At 41.8% G+C, this 17143-nt stretch overlaps 1 protein-coding gene across 1 annotated transcript; it reads left to right on the forward strand.

Moving 5' to 3' along the window:
- The first annotated feature begins 4028 nt into the window (after positions 1-4028).
- Positions 4029-17046, forward strand: TAF1A (TATA-box binding protein associated factor, RNA polymerase I subunit A). The gene is made up of 10 exons (XM_064648138.1): positions 4029-4373; positions 5854-6023; positions 7309-7422; positions 8712-8910; positions 9699-9829; positions 10671-10829; positions 11934-12000; positions 13458-13578; positions 15375-15535; positions 16723-17046. Exons 1-10 carry the CDS (start codon positions 4238-4240, stop codon positions 16863-16865), a joined length of 1401 nt encoding a protein of 466 aa, XP_064504208.1. The 5' UTR covers positions 4029-4237; the 3' UTR covers positions 16866-17046.
- The last annotated feature ends 97 nt before the right edge of the window (positions 17047-17143 follow it).

Genomic DNA, 17143 nt, shown 5'->3' on the forward strand with positions numbered 1-17143 from the left:
GGGAGCAGACACGTCAGCAGCGCCGGCGGGAGGGCGATGTGGCGGGGGAGGGACAAGCGCGGCCCCGCCGCCGCCGCGGCGGAGGGAGGGAGGGAGAGCAGCGCACGGACCCTCCCTCTCTGCCGGCGGCATCCCGATCCCCGTTCTGATCCCCATCCCGATCCCCGCTCTGATCCCCATCCCGATCCCTGCCGCCGCGCCGGGCAGGGATCTTTGTCAGATCGCCGGCTCTTTTTCAGGCTCGCTCCGCAGGGGAGAGAAGAGGGAAGGTTCTACCTCTTATTTGTGCTTACTAATAGAGGGTCTCGCTAGTAGAGGATCGCTGGAGTAGCGAGCGGCGCAGCGGCCTGGCCGCGTTGCAGGAAGGATGTACTCGGCCCCTGTAAGGATATGACAGACTCGAACATCCCTCTGGCTGCTCTCCCTGCTGCCCTGCCGAGCAGTTCTCATCTCCGCTGGGGAGGAGCAGCCGTCGCCTCCCTCAGCGGCCTCCGAGAGCCTGAGGTTACACCTGCAGTGAAAGCGGGTTTCTGAACTCACTCAGCCGTGGTCCCACTGGGGAAAGTGCAGGGTTTCACACCAGGCAGCCGAAAATACAGGATTCCCCACCAGGCCTATCCTTGCCCTTCTGTAGCTGCAGCTTCCACTTGCTGGTATATTTTAGGTATTGAATGTTTGCAAACAGAAAGATGTGCTTGCACACATCTGTGCCCGCCCTTGCAGAATCCTGAGTTGGAAGGGACCCACAAGGATCACTAAGTCCAATTCCTGGCCTGGCACAGGAAGGTCCCAAAATCCCACCACGTGCCAAAGTTTTGAGAGCAGAAGAATTTGGCTTATTACATACACAGTAACACTAAAACAGTGAGTAGTTAATGAGAAATAAATACACTGGTGTTCCAAAGTCCTCTCATCAAAATTACCTATACACATTTCACATTCTTGGAATTATGCTGCAATGGTAAAAGAAAGAAATGAAGATTTTTAGAACCATAATCACCAACAACGTGAATTCAATTGGTTACACAGGCTTGAACTTACTGTTCTCTGGCCTTTACAATCTTCTGTTTTGAATGGAAGTTGCTGTGTCAGAAGCAGTTCTGGTGAAGGAAAGCTGCACAACTCCGTGGGGAGAGAGCAGAAAAGAATCATGAAATCACAGAATTCCAGAATAGTTTGGGTTAGCATTCCCTTTTCTTCACATCTGTCACTTTCATGTTGCTTTAGAGATCTAAAATAGCAGGATGACAGCAAGAAGTGACAATGCTAATGTACAGCTGAAAACCAAAACTTTTTATCCCTCCTTCTTTTCAGTCTCATGTTAATTAGCAGAGCCTCTGAGCGGACAAAGAAAATAAATGACACAGCCAAGAATGGACAGGTAACATAAGACAGTCCTCTTGCTGGTTAATTTTAATTTTTTTTCACTTTCCAAAGGGCAGAGTCTGAAGCTGCTCCCAAAATGAACAGGCACTCAGCGGAACTCATAGTCAAGGTGAATGTTTCTGCTTTTTTTTGTGAATGTCAAAGGACAACTCTGGGCAGCTGAGGTTTTTTTTAAGAGCCCTTTTAAATGCTACATCTCAAGAGTTAGCCATCACCACTTCTAATTGCATGTGTTCTTATCCCATCCTCATGGCTACTGATTTTTTTGCTCTACAGACTCTCATTTCTCCATCATACAGGGCCTGAGATCCAAGTTTAGTTACTGCTATGTAACCTCTGAAAAATATGTAAACATTTAATTTTCAGCCTCCGTCTCGAGCAGTTTAATGTTTTAATCACACTACAAAAAAGTATCAAGGTAGAAACAGGTATCTACCTTAGTGCTGCAATGAAGTGTCGGTACCTCTTTGCCCACCTTGGACATCCTGCCTGTCAATCCTGAGGATCCACATGGTACAATGGAATGCAATGATTCATTCATCCAGTGCCTTTGTTCTCCAGACCTAGTGCAATATCGTGGCTGTAGCCCTCCTGTAATTTTCTTGACATTTTTGTGTTTCACTTCCTGTAGAATGAGGTGATACGTATTTGCCATTGCTGATATTGGCTAATAAAAAGCTCTAGGAGAGCCTAACTCAGAAAACCTAGAAGTGAATTTTGTCACAATTTACAATATAGAAGTAAATGAATTCAAGTCACATTTTACGATGACTGTACAAATGAAACACAAGCATTTTCCCCTCAACACTAATATTTCTTGTGTTCTAGTGCCCACACCTTTAGGTCCAATCTCTTGTGAAGAAAGAGCTGTTTAGTAATTTTCCATCAGTACAAAGTTATCAAACTTATCTTTATTAAAAGACCAAGACAAAAGGTAACGGTATCTGTTGGTCATAAAGACAAGGGCAAGAAAGGGAGATGTGAAGAAAAACAAGATCACATAGTTCTTGCATAAGTCATTGCCTTTATTGTGCAATAGCAAGCAGCCAATAGGTATACACAGGATTACCACTGCAACTGTCCAGCATTCCCTAAAATTTCAAGTATTTCAGAGTAAAAGCATACCCACTTATTATTAACATACCCAGCTTTCCCCAATGTGTGACACAAACAAGAAATATTTTACTTACTTCAATTTAGATATTTTAGGCAAAATTTCCTTCAGTCTTCAACCCCAGTGTTGGAAACAGATGTATTCAACTATGAGAGTAGCCCCACTGTACATGGGAAATCTAACATTTTGTGTGTATCTACAGTTACAAAGCAGCTCTCCTATCTATTCTGCAGTAAAATACCTACTAAAATAACTAATACCCACTAACAAGATCAGTTGGCTAAGTTTATCTAAGAATCTGCAAAAACTCTCACCCATGTATGACATAGGAAAATAAAAATAACAAGCCAAATGTAAATATCCTTCTATGCAAACATGAAAACTTTTGCAAATAAAGTGGGGTAAGCTGGACACTGAAATCAGGGAATTGATCTAACAAAAGATCAGAAGTGTTGTAGGAAGTGCCATCACGCTTGGGGAACACCAAAGATCAATGAGATACTCACGGAAGGTGTCAATTATAAAGGACAGTAAAAGAAGATGACACTCTTAGAGAGGTGGTGCTATATGACAGTTTATCATCACTAGTCCAGTAAGTTAATAGTCAATTAAAAATACAAAATATTTATGAACTGAAATGCTGGTTGTATACTGGAAGAACACAGGATTAAAAATACAGAAAAAGTAAAGGGAGACTTCTGTTGTCCCTACACACTTATTAAATGTCGTACTAAGGTATGGTACTGAGGTTCAGTGTTCATACACTGCAAACAACTGTTCTGCCTTGTACTATTCTCTTGACACACGTTATTGATCACAGCTGAACCAGGATACTGCATTACATGAACCTTCAATCTGAGCCAGTTGATTGTTTACACACTCTCCCATTTTAGAGCTGTTCTGAAAAAACTCTGTAAAACTGTACACAGAAAACTGGACTTTACCCACATCAAAACAGTCCGCGAAAAACTCAGTTTCCACAAGTGGTTTAAAGAAACAAGTCCCAGCAGAAACTTGTACAAATCAGAATCTGTGGTTGAGGCAGAGGCCCAGAATCCAGGTATTCTGCGGTAGCATAGGCAACATTGTTGCTCTACAAGGCACAGGATTTTGACTGGGAATCCTTTACTTCTGTAGAACATGATGAATTACGAACTTACAGAAAAGCAGCAACACAGCTAATGGAAAGAGTGACAAAGGACCTCGCTAAGTCACTTTGAGAGTAACCTGTGCATTAGCCAGGGCTCTAGTGACGCTTTGTTTGTGATACGCGTAGAATTAAACGCCGCCCTACCACACCACTACACACTCCCGGCTATCGTCCTGTGCCTCTCCCCATCCCTCCTGCTTCACCCTTGGCCGACATTCCTCATTTTCCCACTTCCATAGGCAGAGGGAAGCGAGGAAAAGCGCACCCCGCCCCGCCGCCACGGGGACACGGAGCGCCCGCTTCCATCATGGCGGCGGCGATGCCCCGCTCTCCCGCCCCCCTCGCCGGTCATGGCGGCAAAGCCGCTCCATGTTCCTCAGGGCGCCGGTGCCCGCCGGGATCGCCCCGCCCATGCCGCACGCGCCTGCCGGGAATCGCCGGCGTGAGGAGGAGGTCCGGTTGCTGCCCGCCCAGTCCGAGCTGACCCTCCGGGTTCGGCTTGGCCGGCGGATCTTGCCTCACGAGGTGGGAGGTGCCAACTGCCCGCTGCGGATGAGCTGAGGAGGTGCTGGTCTGCCCGCGGCGCCATGGACAGCTTCCTGGAGGAGGAGGAGGATGAGGAGGCCGCGGTGGGGAGGAGGAGGAGCCCCGCCGCCCCGGCAGGGAGCACCTTGCAGCCGCCCCTGCACCTGCCCTTCCTGCCGGTGCTCCTCCACCAGCCGGGTAAGGGCGGCGCTGGCTGCGTGAGTTCTTGTTGTGAGCTCCTTCCTGCTGCCTTGGGAAGGATGGCACCAAATTTCAGCTCCCGTTCTCCAAATCGTCTGTTAGCGGGGAGAAAGAGATTAGAAAATAGCCTTAGTTGTCTTATGAGCCGGCAGCGTGCCCTTGCGGCCAGGTGATGTCCTGGGGTGCATTAGGGAGTGCAGGGAGGTGATCCTGCCCCTCCGCTCGGCCCTGGTGAGGCACAGCTGCAGTGCTGTGGCCAGTTCGGGGCTCCTCAGTACAAGAAAGACAAGGAGCTACCGGAGAGGGTCCAGCAGAGGGCCACAAACATGATAAGGGGTCTGGAGCATCTCTTATGAGGGGAGACTGCAGGAGCTGGGCCTGTTTAGTCTGGAGAAGAGAAGACTGAGAGGGAATCACACTATTGCATATAAAGATCTCAAAGGCGGATGCCAAGAGGACAGTGCCAGACTCTTTTCAGTGCTGCCCAGCGACAGGATGAGAAGCAGTGGCTATAAACTAAAACACAAGAAGTTTCACCTCAACATGAGGAAGAACTTCTTTACATTGAGGGTGGCAGAGCACTGGAACAGGCTGCCCAGGGAGACCATGGAGTCACCTTCTCTGGAGACATTCAAAACCCACCTTGTCGAGTTCCTGTGTCACCTGCCAGAGGTGGCCCTGCCTTGGTAAGGGGGGTTGGACTGGATGATCTCCAGAGGTCCCTTCCAATCCTAGCAGTTCTGTGATTCTGTGATAACTCAAATGCTGGCTAAGTTAGGTAATTCCTTTGCCTCCTCCAGGTAGGAGGTGCCTTGGTGAACACTTCATGTGTCTTGCAGAAGGCTTTTATGGATGAACATTGTTGTAGGGCCATGGCATGCAGCCGTGATTTTTAAACAGATCTGGGCACGAAGTGCTGGTTTTAACATAAGTTGACCCACTATTCATGTAAAAAGGCTAAATGGCCTCTTTTGTACTCAAAAGAGAATAATTATCTACATTTATCTTTGTGGGAATTGCTTTGCTTTGGCACTGGAATAGCCTGTTTGTATACATGTATGCAAATCTTCAGCAGACTGGGGTCACAAACTTAGATGATGATTAATAAGTGAAGAGAGTTGTCCCTAAAATATCACAAAATGTGCTGTGAAGCTGTCTAAGCGCTGTGGGCTTCTAATTCTGGTACAGCAGTAGTGTGAAATAATTGGCTCGTCACTGTTTTAAGTGTCTGCAGCTGTGTGCTGTTTGTAGAAAATGCCATTTCATACTATATTTTCAACTTTTCCCATAGTTTTTTTTTTTTTACTGTGGACTTGTGGGTGTGTTTATCTTCAAAACCACAGAGTCTAAGATCACTTTCTGTAGTGTCCAAGAAAGATCATATAAGAAAGATACTGAAATGGGGGGCACATTGTCATCTGAATAGGTGACAGTTGTGGGCTCGGTTGACCTTTTTGTTGTTTGTTTGTTTGTTTAGCATCTTCCCATGAACACAAAGTGAACTTCAAGAAGAGCAAGGAAGCGTGTCTAAGTTACATTCAGGATGCCATGCTACAAAAGCAGTGGAAAAGGGCTGCAGAGTTTCTGACCTTCTATGTTGAGTCACTGGAGAAGGACTATTCCAGAGAACCCATCGGTCCATCAGAGGTAAGTCCATGTCTGTTATCTGAGTTCTTTTGCAGTTGAAAAAATACTTGCAAGCAGCATCTATGACACTTCAGGACCAACATTTGTCTTAATTAATTAATTACAGGTTTGATTTTTTTTTTAAATTAAAAAAAAAAAAAGAATCGCAGGTAAGACCTGAAAAATTACTCAACTTTCATAAATTAGACTAGAAAATAAAGACAGTGAAGCTTCTAAAAGCAAATGAGCAACTATTCAGATGTTGATGTAGAAACTCTTGAGTGGCAGGCTGCAGGAACTACACCAGACCTCCTCACTGTAAATGCTCAAGGCAAATGCTGTCCAGTTACTCACCAAAAGCCTGCCCCTGCACAGACATGTCTCTGCTGAGGGTTTAACCCATCTTGCTAGAGCTTGATTCTGCTGAGGTCTCGCTTTCAGGGGTGCTGAGAACCTGCAGTGTTTTTCCTGACAGGGTTCTCAGCAGTCCTGAAAAGTTCTTTGGGCTTGCAGGCTGGTTTTGTGGGGTTGTGTTGGGTTTAGTGTGGGGGTTTTTGGTTTTTTTTTGGCGTTGGTTGTTGTTTTTTTTTTAACACAGATTCTCAGCACAAGAGATGAAAACTTGGCTTGGTATAAATTAATTCCATCAGGAGTGTATCTATGAAAAGTCAGCTTAAAGTAGTCTTCTAAAATGGAAAAGCAGTGAGTGTGTTTGCCTCTGGCACAGGCGTCAGTCAGAATCTGTTTGAAAGTTAGTGGCTTATTTAGGTCGTTACTGGCTCTTCCAGTACTTGCAAAACTCCTCACAGGTACTGAGATGGAAGCAAGTGGAAGGAAAGGGATCAGAGCTCTTAAAGAAATGGAGTACTTGAATATTGCTAACTTGCAGACCTTTAAAACAGGTGCATGTAGATGGGAAACTGCATCTAATTGGAAATAATTTTTATTACTATGTTCAAAGAACTGTGTATACCTTCTGTCTCAGTGGGATAATATCAAAGGAGAACATAATTTTTCAGTGATGGGAGGGAGGAACCTTCTGACAATGCAGTTTCCATAAGCTTTGCTGGAGTGCTGCATTTATAATGAGTAATTATGAAGCATGCACTGAATGACTGTAAAAGTCTTACAAGATGAATATGTAAGTTACTACAGCAGTAGATAATAGTGTTATTTTTTTATTCACGATTCAACTGTACATTTTTTTATGTGCTACAGTAACTAAGTTTGATAAGACTGTATATATGGTGACTGTTGCCATTTTTGTACTAAGGTTGTTTTTGAATCTCTTGCTCCCCATACATAGATGATTTGGAGAATAGGAACTGAAATTTTGTGCCATCATTCCCATAGCAGCATGAAAGAGTTCAACTGTTTCATGGAACAGATGAAAACTTTAGGAGTAAAAAGGTATTTGAAGGTGAGTATACTTAAAGCAGTCTTGATGATTTTCTACATTTACCTGAACACTTTTTGAATATTAGCTTCCGAGTCTCTCTTTTGAAATATATTACTGACATCAGCGTCAAAAGAAGAAAAAGATAATACATTTGAGTTACCAACTGCATGATATTTTAATGTTATTTTATAGCTAACCTTATCTCTTTTGGCCTATATATTTGATCACAAATGCATATTGTCAGTTCTTAGAAGTGCCTAAACCCTTTAATTAAGCTTTTAATTTGAATTTGAAACAGTTAAATTGATTTTCATGCATGCCTCAATGACATCTAATTACAGGTTAACACCTGCCAAGTTTTGTTTCCAGTCCTTAATTTGACCGCTGTGCTCCTGACTTAAATGTTGCTATCGTTATCTCACTTTTTGAGTAGCTAATCTGACTATGAAACAGCACACTGTGCACATCTGTGTCACTCAGCTGCAGGGTTTTTTCCTGGAGTGGCTCATTCAAACCTATACTGTTTTGGTTTCCTTGGCTGTTTCTTACTTGGGATGGTGCTTCTGTCTTTCATTCTGTTGAAGGTCTTTGAAGGAAGTTGTGTACAAGAGTTTGCTAGAGTTAAGTGGAGGTTTAGGCTTTGATCCAGTGCCTAATCAACATGATAGGGTGGTAGGACATCCCTCTTTCAGGTGCTCTGCAGTTGGGTAGACAAATGAAAAATCAGCAAATGCAACCCAACTGGGTTTCCTCATGTCATTTCTAGATCTAAAACAGGTACAGCACTTGTTAAAGATGAGCAGGTTTTTGAGACAACTGCTTTCTGCTGCCTTGATAAGTAGCACTGAGTGTCTGCCACCTGATGGGTGGCTTTCTGCCCCACAGATTTCAAGTGCTTCAGCCTTTTTCCTGAGAAGGTATTGCTGGGAAGGGAAAAGACTGAAGCTTTTGAAACCTGTGGGGCAGAAAGTATCTTTCTATGTCAGATATGCTTTTAATTACTGATGTTTTTCCAGCATCTTCAGACAGAAAGAAATATATAGGTTCTTGTCTTATCTCTCTCCCCAAAGTGACACTTGTAATCTCCCATTCTTTCCTTTTTCTCCAAAATTCTTTGTAAAGATACTTTTTGGATAAAAAGGAATATTTTAATTTCTAATTAAAATACTTTATTAACTGTGTTGGCAGTATTTTTTGTGCATGTCAGGAAGTCTCTTTTGCTACAATCTGTGTGTAGAACTTTGCTGTATTGCTGAAAATCTCTCAGTTGGAGGTGTGAAGTGCTGTGGTTTGGACTGTTTGAATTGCAGGTCTGCTTGGAGCATGTCTTTCAACTCCTTTGTAATGGGCAAATTGATGAAGCTTACCAAAACCTGTCCCTGGCAGAAAGCTGGAGGTTTGGAGAACAAACAGCCCTTCAGGATAAAGAAATGAAACTGATTCAGGCCTACAGGGGACTGTTGGACTACTATAGCTGGTCTAAGCAGAAGAACGTCCTGTTGGAGCGTGGTAAGTGTTTTTTGGATTGAGGTGTAAACTTTAACTAGCTGGCTTGTGCAGGCACCACAGTTTGCAATGATGCCTTTTCCTTTACTGAACGTCAACATTTGATGGTATGGCTGATACGTGATTCTGTATCAGCAGTGATGGTGGTGCCGGAATAGCACACTGACCCCCACCTTTCTGAAGTGCCCTGTATGGCTGTTCTGAAACTTTTTTGTCTCCTTGAGTCACATTTCTTATATCCAGGCAGCGTGAAATAGAACCAAATAATGTCAGAGGAATGTATTCACTTAAAGCAGTGGGTTAATAGGTGTGCAACTGCTTGATTGCTGCTCAAATTATGAGTGATAGCAAAGCCCTGAAAACTTGTGTTTGAACTTCTGTTTATTTAAAGATACCTAAGTTGCTACAAGTGTGTCACATCTAATTCTGCATATACCTATGTTATCAGTTAGATTAAGATCTAATCTAACTGATAACAGTTTCTGTGAAACTTGTTTCTGTGAAAACTAAGTGTTGGATTTGGTTAATGGACCTTGTGCTGGTAGCATCTTCGAGTCTTGGAGTACTGCTTACTGTGCTCCATAAGCTGAAATTGCAGGATAATAAATTTGATTGAAGAGCAGTGAAAATTTCTTGTTTCATTCCTGAGAAAACTGAGGCATCTTTTCTTAGAAGCTCTTTGCCTGGAGTCCCTGTTTAGCAAAATGTGTTCGTCTCAGGTGCGCCGCCTCTTCAAGGTCTTCATTTGCTTGGCAGAGCTAACTTTGTGTTATCCTTTGGTGTTTTGGTAGGTCTGGATGGATTTGCAGACTTGTCTGTTGAACAGGAAATGCACAGTTGCTTTCGGAAGGCAGCGGTGAACTTAAAGGAGATTATTAAAATACCTGGAGTCTGGGATCTCTTTGTGAAATGCTATGTGGACGTAAGGGCATGTTTCACACATGTATTTCTTTTGTCTAATTTTCATTAAGATGCCTGTCTGCAGCTTTTTTATGTGTGTGTGGGTGAAAACAAAATATTTTAAAAGCTCTGCATTTGTATATGTATGTCACTGGCTTTGATATAGAGCACAGTTTACTCTTGGTAGAACTGCAGAGCCTGCACAGAGTACAAAAAGGACTTTATCTGTGCATTGTCAAGAGAAAGAAATAGACAAACAGCTTGCATATTTTTTTTTTCATGGTGCTACAGAAATTGGAGCATAGTTGCTTTTGTTTGAATTCTTGAAAACAAGTTCTCTGTTTTTTGGCAGGGCAGTGTTTTTTCTGGATACATTAAATGTTAGAGGTGCCAAACATGCAGCCCCTCTATGTTTTGTTTTGGGTTTTTTAAATATCTGCTTAGAATTTGTAATTAAGAAATAAAATTAACCTTAAAATCTCTTTGGAATTGTTTACTCTTTGTCAGTGCTGATAAGCTCTGACTTTTCTAAGCACATCTTAAGGAATTTTCCTTGGTGCTGGCATCCACCAAGTTCTCTCTTTAAAGACATGACAGGCTCTTTTTCCAGAGAGCAAGTGCTGGTAATTCTTTGACAATGAAGTGTTAAGGAATTTTCTCATATAGTAGCTTCTATGTATGAACTTTTGTCTCTCTGTCATGAGGGTAGCCAGTAAAATGAAAATACACTGTTCTTAGTCTTACCTAATATGCTGCACTCTTAGCTACAGATGGTGCTATTGGATAGTTTTGTGGTAGTCCAAAGTTAGTTGTAGGAGTTCGATTACATGTATCTGGCAAACTAATGACTTAACTTCTTCTAGCTGTTGGAATTCTATGGAGACCATAATGAAGCCCGCCAAGTATTGAATGAATACGCCTACAACTCAAAGTTTCCTGCCAATCCCAATGCTCATGTCTACCTCTACCAATTCCTGAAGAGACAGGGTGAATCAAAGAAATCAGTCATCTCTGCACTGAAGGTATGTGTTCCATGGGAGATACAGTCTGTGTCATTCATGTTTAGTGGTGGTCTGACACTTTGGTTCCCTTGAACTCTGTAACATTATTTACCCTGTTGTATTCTTTGTGGGAAGCAGAGGGTTAGAGGGAAGTTACAGGAGGGAGCAGTATCCTTTACTGTCTTTGAATTCCAGTTCTTGCTTTGCCTTTAACTGATACGTCGTATCAGTTTTTAAAGTCAGTGTGCAAGCTCAGAGAACATATTTACATGGTCCTACAAGTCTGTATCAGCAGTCTTGTACATAACAAGCATTGATTTCTGTTAAAGTTTGACCTTCACAATATTGTAGAAATTATTAGATGCTTGCTCTTTCACATATTGATCCTATCTAGCAGTTAGTTTCTCTGCTTGTTTTTAATGAGCTGTGCATTAAAGCTAAAATAAAAGTTAATGTCTGCTGGTTGTTGGCAGGCAAGACCTTGCTTGACTAAGCTTTTGTACAGTTGCTTTTAATTGTCTGCTTTCCTTACCCTCACTCCTTGATCTTCGTACTGCTTGCAAACAATGTTTTGCAGTCTGTGTTGCCACTTGATGGCACTAATGTGCTTTCGTTAGTGCCGGTGGTGTTTAAAAACAGCTTTATAAAGTTTAGGCTTTTAAACTGTAGGGTGTATGTATACAATTCCACCTTTTCAGGGCTTTTTAGCAGTGGCTTTAGACACTAGCCTCTTAAAAAGTAGTGACATATCAAAGAACTGGTTTCATAGGTCCAGAAACTGATCCAATGCACAGAGCAGTGGACAGAGCAGCTAGGACTGGCCTGGGAAGAAAATGACATTGCCTTCTGGATTTGGGCTTCAATCTATATTGTATTTGCCTCATGTAGTGTTTTTTTAGCAGCTATCAAAGTATTTCATCGATTGTGTCTCAGAGTAGTGTCACAGATGTGCAAAATGGACCTAGACACTCATTCTTTACACCAAGGCAGTAAGGTACTAGATTGCTTAATTTTCTGAGTTAGTCTCCTAAAATTCTGAAGCCTGTGCTTCTCTTGATCAGGTAGAAGTGTTCAAAAGTTTTCACATGAAAATAATGTGTCTGGGTTTTGCCTTTTAATTTTCAGATCTTGCATGATATTGTTCCGTCTCATGAACTTATGATAGATTTTAATACCATGCTTCAAAAATCAAGTAAGTCTACCTTTTCTCTTTTCTGCTTTTTAAAGTAGTTTTGTTTGTTAAGAAAAAAAACCAAAAAACAACCCAAATCCCAGCTTTCCAATCACAGAAACCTTTAAGTTGAATGTGTGAGTAGGCATTTACAAACTTCTGTAAACAAATGCCTTTCTCATTTTAAAGGCTGATCAAAGCAAACTGTTGTAAGGCACAGCCAGAATCTCAAAAATAATTTAATTTTTTTTTTAGGTACTCTACTCTGAATTCCAGGGTCTCCGTTCCCTTTTGAGGATCTCTGATTCATTTATTTATTCTTTTTCTTCTAGAGGAATTGAGATGGATCTGTTATTTAGTTCATTGTTATTGATTAATCAAGAGAGCTTTATCTTGGAGTTGGTAGAAAAGTCTTCCAATTTGGAGACTTTTTTCCATGCAGATCAATTGTATTCCAAGTTGTCTGTCTTATTGTGATCTGGTATGTCCCAGCAGGTCAACAGGTTCGTGAAATACCCCTGAATGAAGATTGTTCTCCTTTCTAATATGATAAGGCTTAATGGCTTTAAACTGACAGAGGGTATGTTTAGAAGAGATTTTAGGAAGAAATTTTTGACTGTGAGGGTGGTGAGGCACTGGAACAGGTTGCACAGAGCAGCTGTGGATGCCCCATCCCTGGAAGTGTTCAAGGCCAGGTTGGACGGGGCTTTGAGCAACCTGGTCTAGTGGAAGGTGTCCCTGCCCAAGGCAGGGGGTTTGGAACTAGATGATCTTTAGTCTCTTCCAACCCAAACTATTCTGTGATTCTTCATTGGAAGGAGGTAAAAAAGACTGTTTGGCTGGAACCTCCCTTTTTCTGTTCATTTGTGATACATTTGCTAACTTTTCTTAGCTAATTAATACAACCTGATTTTTTGAAGACATTTATACAGGTAAACATAACTTTTTCCTCATTTACCTGCTGTCATAGGTCAAGTGTTGTTTTAAGAACTCTGGTGACACCTAACAAATGATGGGAAATGTCCACTTTAGTCATTTTGGTATCAGGTTTGATTTTTTTGGTGGCATCTTGGGATTTGAAGTATTCCAGAGGCATTGTGTCCCTTCCTATGGGAAGAATGTATTGAGCAGAGGTGCCAGTTGGAGGCACTGATTAGTGAGCTTTGGAAATAGCAACTCTCTTTGGAAAAAGATAAGTGTGATAAGTGAGTGTTGTATGTGTTCCTCTTGAATCAGCAGTGTTTGAGCAGGATGGGAGTAGGGACAGAGTGTCTCTGGTGTGAGTTGTTTTCTAGAGACAGGAAGTATTCCTGAACTTCAGCTCTTGGAAGCAGCAGAAGGCAACAGGGGGCACCCTCAGTAATGGGGACAGTAGCAGCATTTGGGGAGGCAGGATAGAGATCTGTATTTCAGTTGTTGCTTACTAATGAGTTCATCTTGGTCTAAGTAAGTCATTAATCAGCTTAACCTTTTTTCAGAGAAAAGAAAAAAGCGTCGACTGGGGCTAGAAGTTATTTTTGCGGCCCTGGATTATGCTGGCTGGAAAGAAAATGTAAAAGCATGGAGCTGCTTGGCAAGACAGGTGAAACAAATTGTAATGTAAGTATCTCTGATGCAATGTGCTAAAAACAAATGTATCAAGTCTCTGCCTTTGGCAATTGGCAAAGTGTCCCTGTGTAGCCTTTCTCTTCCTGCTGGTGAAGGGAAGAGTTGCCTGGCCTGCTCTGAGTTCTGTGGCACTGCTTGGCTGCAGTGTGCTCTTGTTAGGAGGGAAGAAGAAAGTATTGAGAAGAATTCAAAATTTCCAGTACTGCATTTCCTGAAAAAAGCTGTGGTGTTTGTTTTGTTTTGTTTTGTTTTTTTAACAAGTTACATCTTTATGCACAAAGAGTTATTCAGATGTTGGGGTAGCATTTGCTGCCCGTCACTGATCGCCCTCTTTCGTGACAGGAAGGTTGTTGTTTGTTCAGTTCTGTTACGTGTGCATTGTTGGAAGCTGTTTTGAGAACTGCTGGGCTGCACCAGGGCTGGTACCGTGCAGATTGGTGGGTTGTGTGATGGTGGTAACTGTTACAGGGTGCAGCTGGTGGGTGTATTGTTAAAATCTGAGCCAATGTGCCTGGGGATTGATGTCCTTGCCAACTCTGACAGACATGGCCTCTGATTTCAGAAGAAGCCATCTCTGACAATCTGCACCCAGGAGGCCTCCAATGTCTAGGCTTTATTTTACCCAACAAACAGGCTGTTGTGTGTTTCAAGCCCTAAATATTTCCAGTAAATTAATTTGGCACTGAATTTGACCCATTCTACTGCTTTATTGCCACCTCTACCTACACAGCATCTGCTGTTAAGACCAGAAGCTAGTGGATTAGAGCTAGGAGTGTTGTTGCCTAAATTACTAAAAGTAGTATGATACTCTAACTTTGCCTTCGTTTTTGTTTTTGAATACACAACTTCAGAGTATCTTGAAATATACTGGGCATCTTGGTCATTTTATGGGAATGTTGCTTCCTGTTGCAGATGGTTTTGTAGAATCCTAGAATAGTTTGGGAAGGGACCTTGAAGACCATCTAGTTCCAGCCCCCCTGCCATGGACAGGGACACCTTCCACTAGACCAGGTTGCTCAAGCCCCGTCCAACCTGGCCTTGAACACTTCCAGGGATGGGGCATCCACAGCTGCTCTGTGCAACATGTTCCAGTGCCTCACCACCCTCAGAGTGAAGAAGTTCTCCTAATATCTGATCTAAACCTGTCCTCTCTCAGTTTGAAGCTTTTCCTTCTTGTCCTGTCACTACAGGCCCTTGCAAAAACCTCTCCAGCTTCCTTGTAGGCTCCCTTGAGGGACTGGAAAGAGCTTTTGTTTCTGAAATGCTCAGTTTAGAGTTGGACTTGATGATCCTTGTGGGTCCCTTCCAACTCAGCATATTTTATGATTCTTTTTAAGGGTGTTATGCAATAACAGTAATAACTATTTGGGATAAGTTAGTCTTTGAGTATGCCTAGAGTAACACAAACCGTTCCTAAAAACAAACCAGCCCCTTCATACTACCAATTTGTTGACAAACTTGAAGAAACTTCCATATTACTGTTGACAAACTGGCACAAAAGTCAAAAGGCTTGCTTCATTTCACACCATAATTTGTGTTATTGCCAAATCTAAATAAGACTGCTAAAGTCTTATTTAGACTGCCTCCTGCCTCAACGAGTGTTGCCAGTGATTTAAAAAAATAGCTTATTTCTGTTTAGATTAGTGTTTCAGTCTGAGTATAAAGTCGGTATGTCTATGTTAGCAATTTAGGAGACTTGTAGCAAGCCTGTTATAAGTGTCAGTGTCTCCTAATAATCTTTTCATCACAATTTAAACTTTTATGTAACTTGTTTAACCTTTTTCCAGCTCTGAGAAGCATCTTGACTGGATCAAGCAAGAGTGGAACTCCAGGAAGGACTGGTGGCCAGCCTTCCATTTTAGCCGGTACTTGGCAAAAAGGAACTGGCAGGAAAATAAAAGCCTTTCATATGAAAAAGCTCTGGTGGCTGGAATTTTACTGGGAAAGGGTAATACTACATGTTTTTTCCTTTTCACTACATAGAACAGAAATGCTGTCTAGTTCTAGCCCTAATAAGATGGGATGCAGCTGTTCTGCTCCTTGGAAGAAATGCAATTTCTTCCTTCTAGGAAATATCCTTGTCTTTGGAGCTACACATGAAAAATGTTTAAATTGGTTTGATATTTAGCAATGAGGCATATTTTGCATAACTTGTCTTATCCTGGTTTAGAATTCTGTTTTATCTGGCCCTGTTGAGCAGTCACAATACTGTTTATCTTGTTTAACCTTCAAACCACAATTTCACAAAGGCACAACACACTCCTGAGGGAATGTTGTGAGGACAGTGGAGAGTTTGCTTGCTGGCTGCCAGCCTAGGCAGTGTCTCAGCAAATGCTGGGGAGCAGCTGGACATTAAGGACCATGGGGGTGTTGTAGTGCAGGAAAGAGGAGGACAGAGGGTCTTGAGTGAAAACCATCAGCAGTTTGATACGAAGATGAAGATCTTTACCTCTTCAGTAGCATTGTTTGGAATGCTGCCAAAACCAAGTGGAGGATCAGGCCAAGAATCAGCTGCTAAATTGAGAATGGGAATATGTCATGGAGACCATGGCTCATACACTGGTGTGGACTTCTGATTGTCAACTTGTTTGTTGTCTATAACTTTGTTTCTATAACTTTATCTTCTGGACTTAATAAAACAATTTCTTATAATGAATGTTGGGTTTTTTGGTTGTTAGTACGTTATCAAATGTCTTGCAGCTTTTATTTCCAGCTGGCTAAAAAGATTGTTCCAGTTCTGATTTTCTTGAATGAAGTTTTAGTGCTTATTGGTGTCTTATTGGTGTCAATGTGAGCCTCTATTTTCCTTATCCAGCATAATAAGTTAATGTATGATATCAATGCTGCTTTACACCCTTGAAATTTTGCTTTGTGATCTATTTGCAGAGCAAAAATTTAAGAAAGAAAAAAATATTTTGCAAGACAGCATAATTTATATACATGTAATGTTTTCTGGGTTAAGTGAGGATAGAGTATTTATCACTACAGTTATATCTCTAATGTGCATGTCTTGGATTTTAATACCTTCAAGTACTGAAAAGTTTCTTAGATGTTTGCATATGATTTAAACAATGAGAGCATTTTGTATTTACTTGTATCATGGTATAACTTACAGTTTGTTTGTTTTTTCCCTAGATGGCAAGTACTTTAAATATGTATCACACCAAGGCTGCAAAGCTCAGGTGAAAAGGTTCCGGATTCTGAAGAAATTTGTGAACAGGCACAATCCTGTCTACCTGAGAATATCTGGTCTTTCTGATTCTTCTGTGCAACCTTGATTAGAAGGCATCCTTAAGGTTCTTGTACTTTTTCCTCTCCGTAAAACTGACATCTGGGTTGGTGCTACTCTAAAACTTCTGGGCAGACCCTGTCGACTCAGTACTAGACTTTTTTATATACTTCTGTAAAACCTCTTTGGTTTGTATTTATTTTATAATAAAACAAATATGAATCAAGTGATGAGGTTGAAGAATTTCTTTAATGTTAGTCCTGTATTTCTGTGTGAAATGCAAACAGCATTGATTTCAAATACAGCTTGAAAATTACTTAGTCACTA

Source organism: Pseudopipra pipra, chromosome 3 (assembly GCF_036250125.1).
Source record: "Pseudopipra pipra isolate bDixPip1 chromosome 3, bDixPip1.hap1, whole genome shotgun sequence".
NCBI lineage: Eukaryota > Metazoa > Chordata > Aves > Passeriformes > Pipridae > Pseudopipra > Pseudopipra pipra.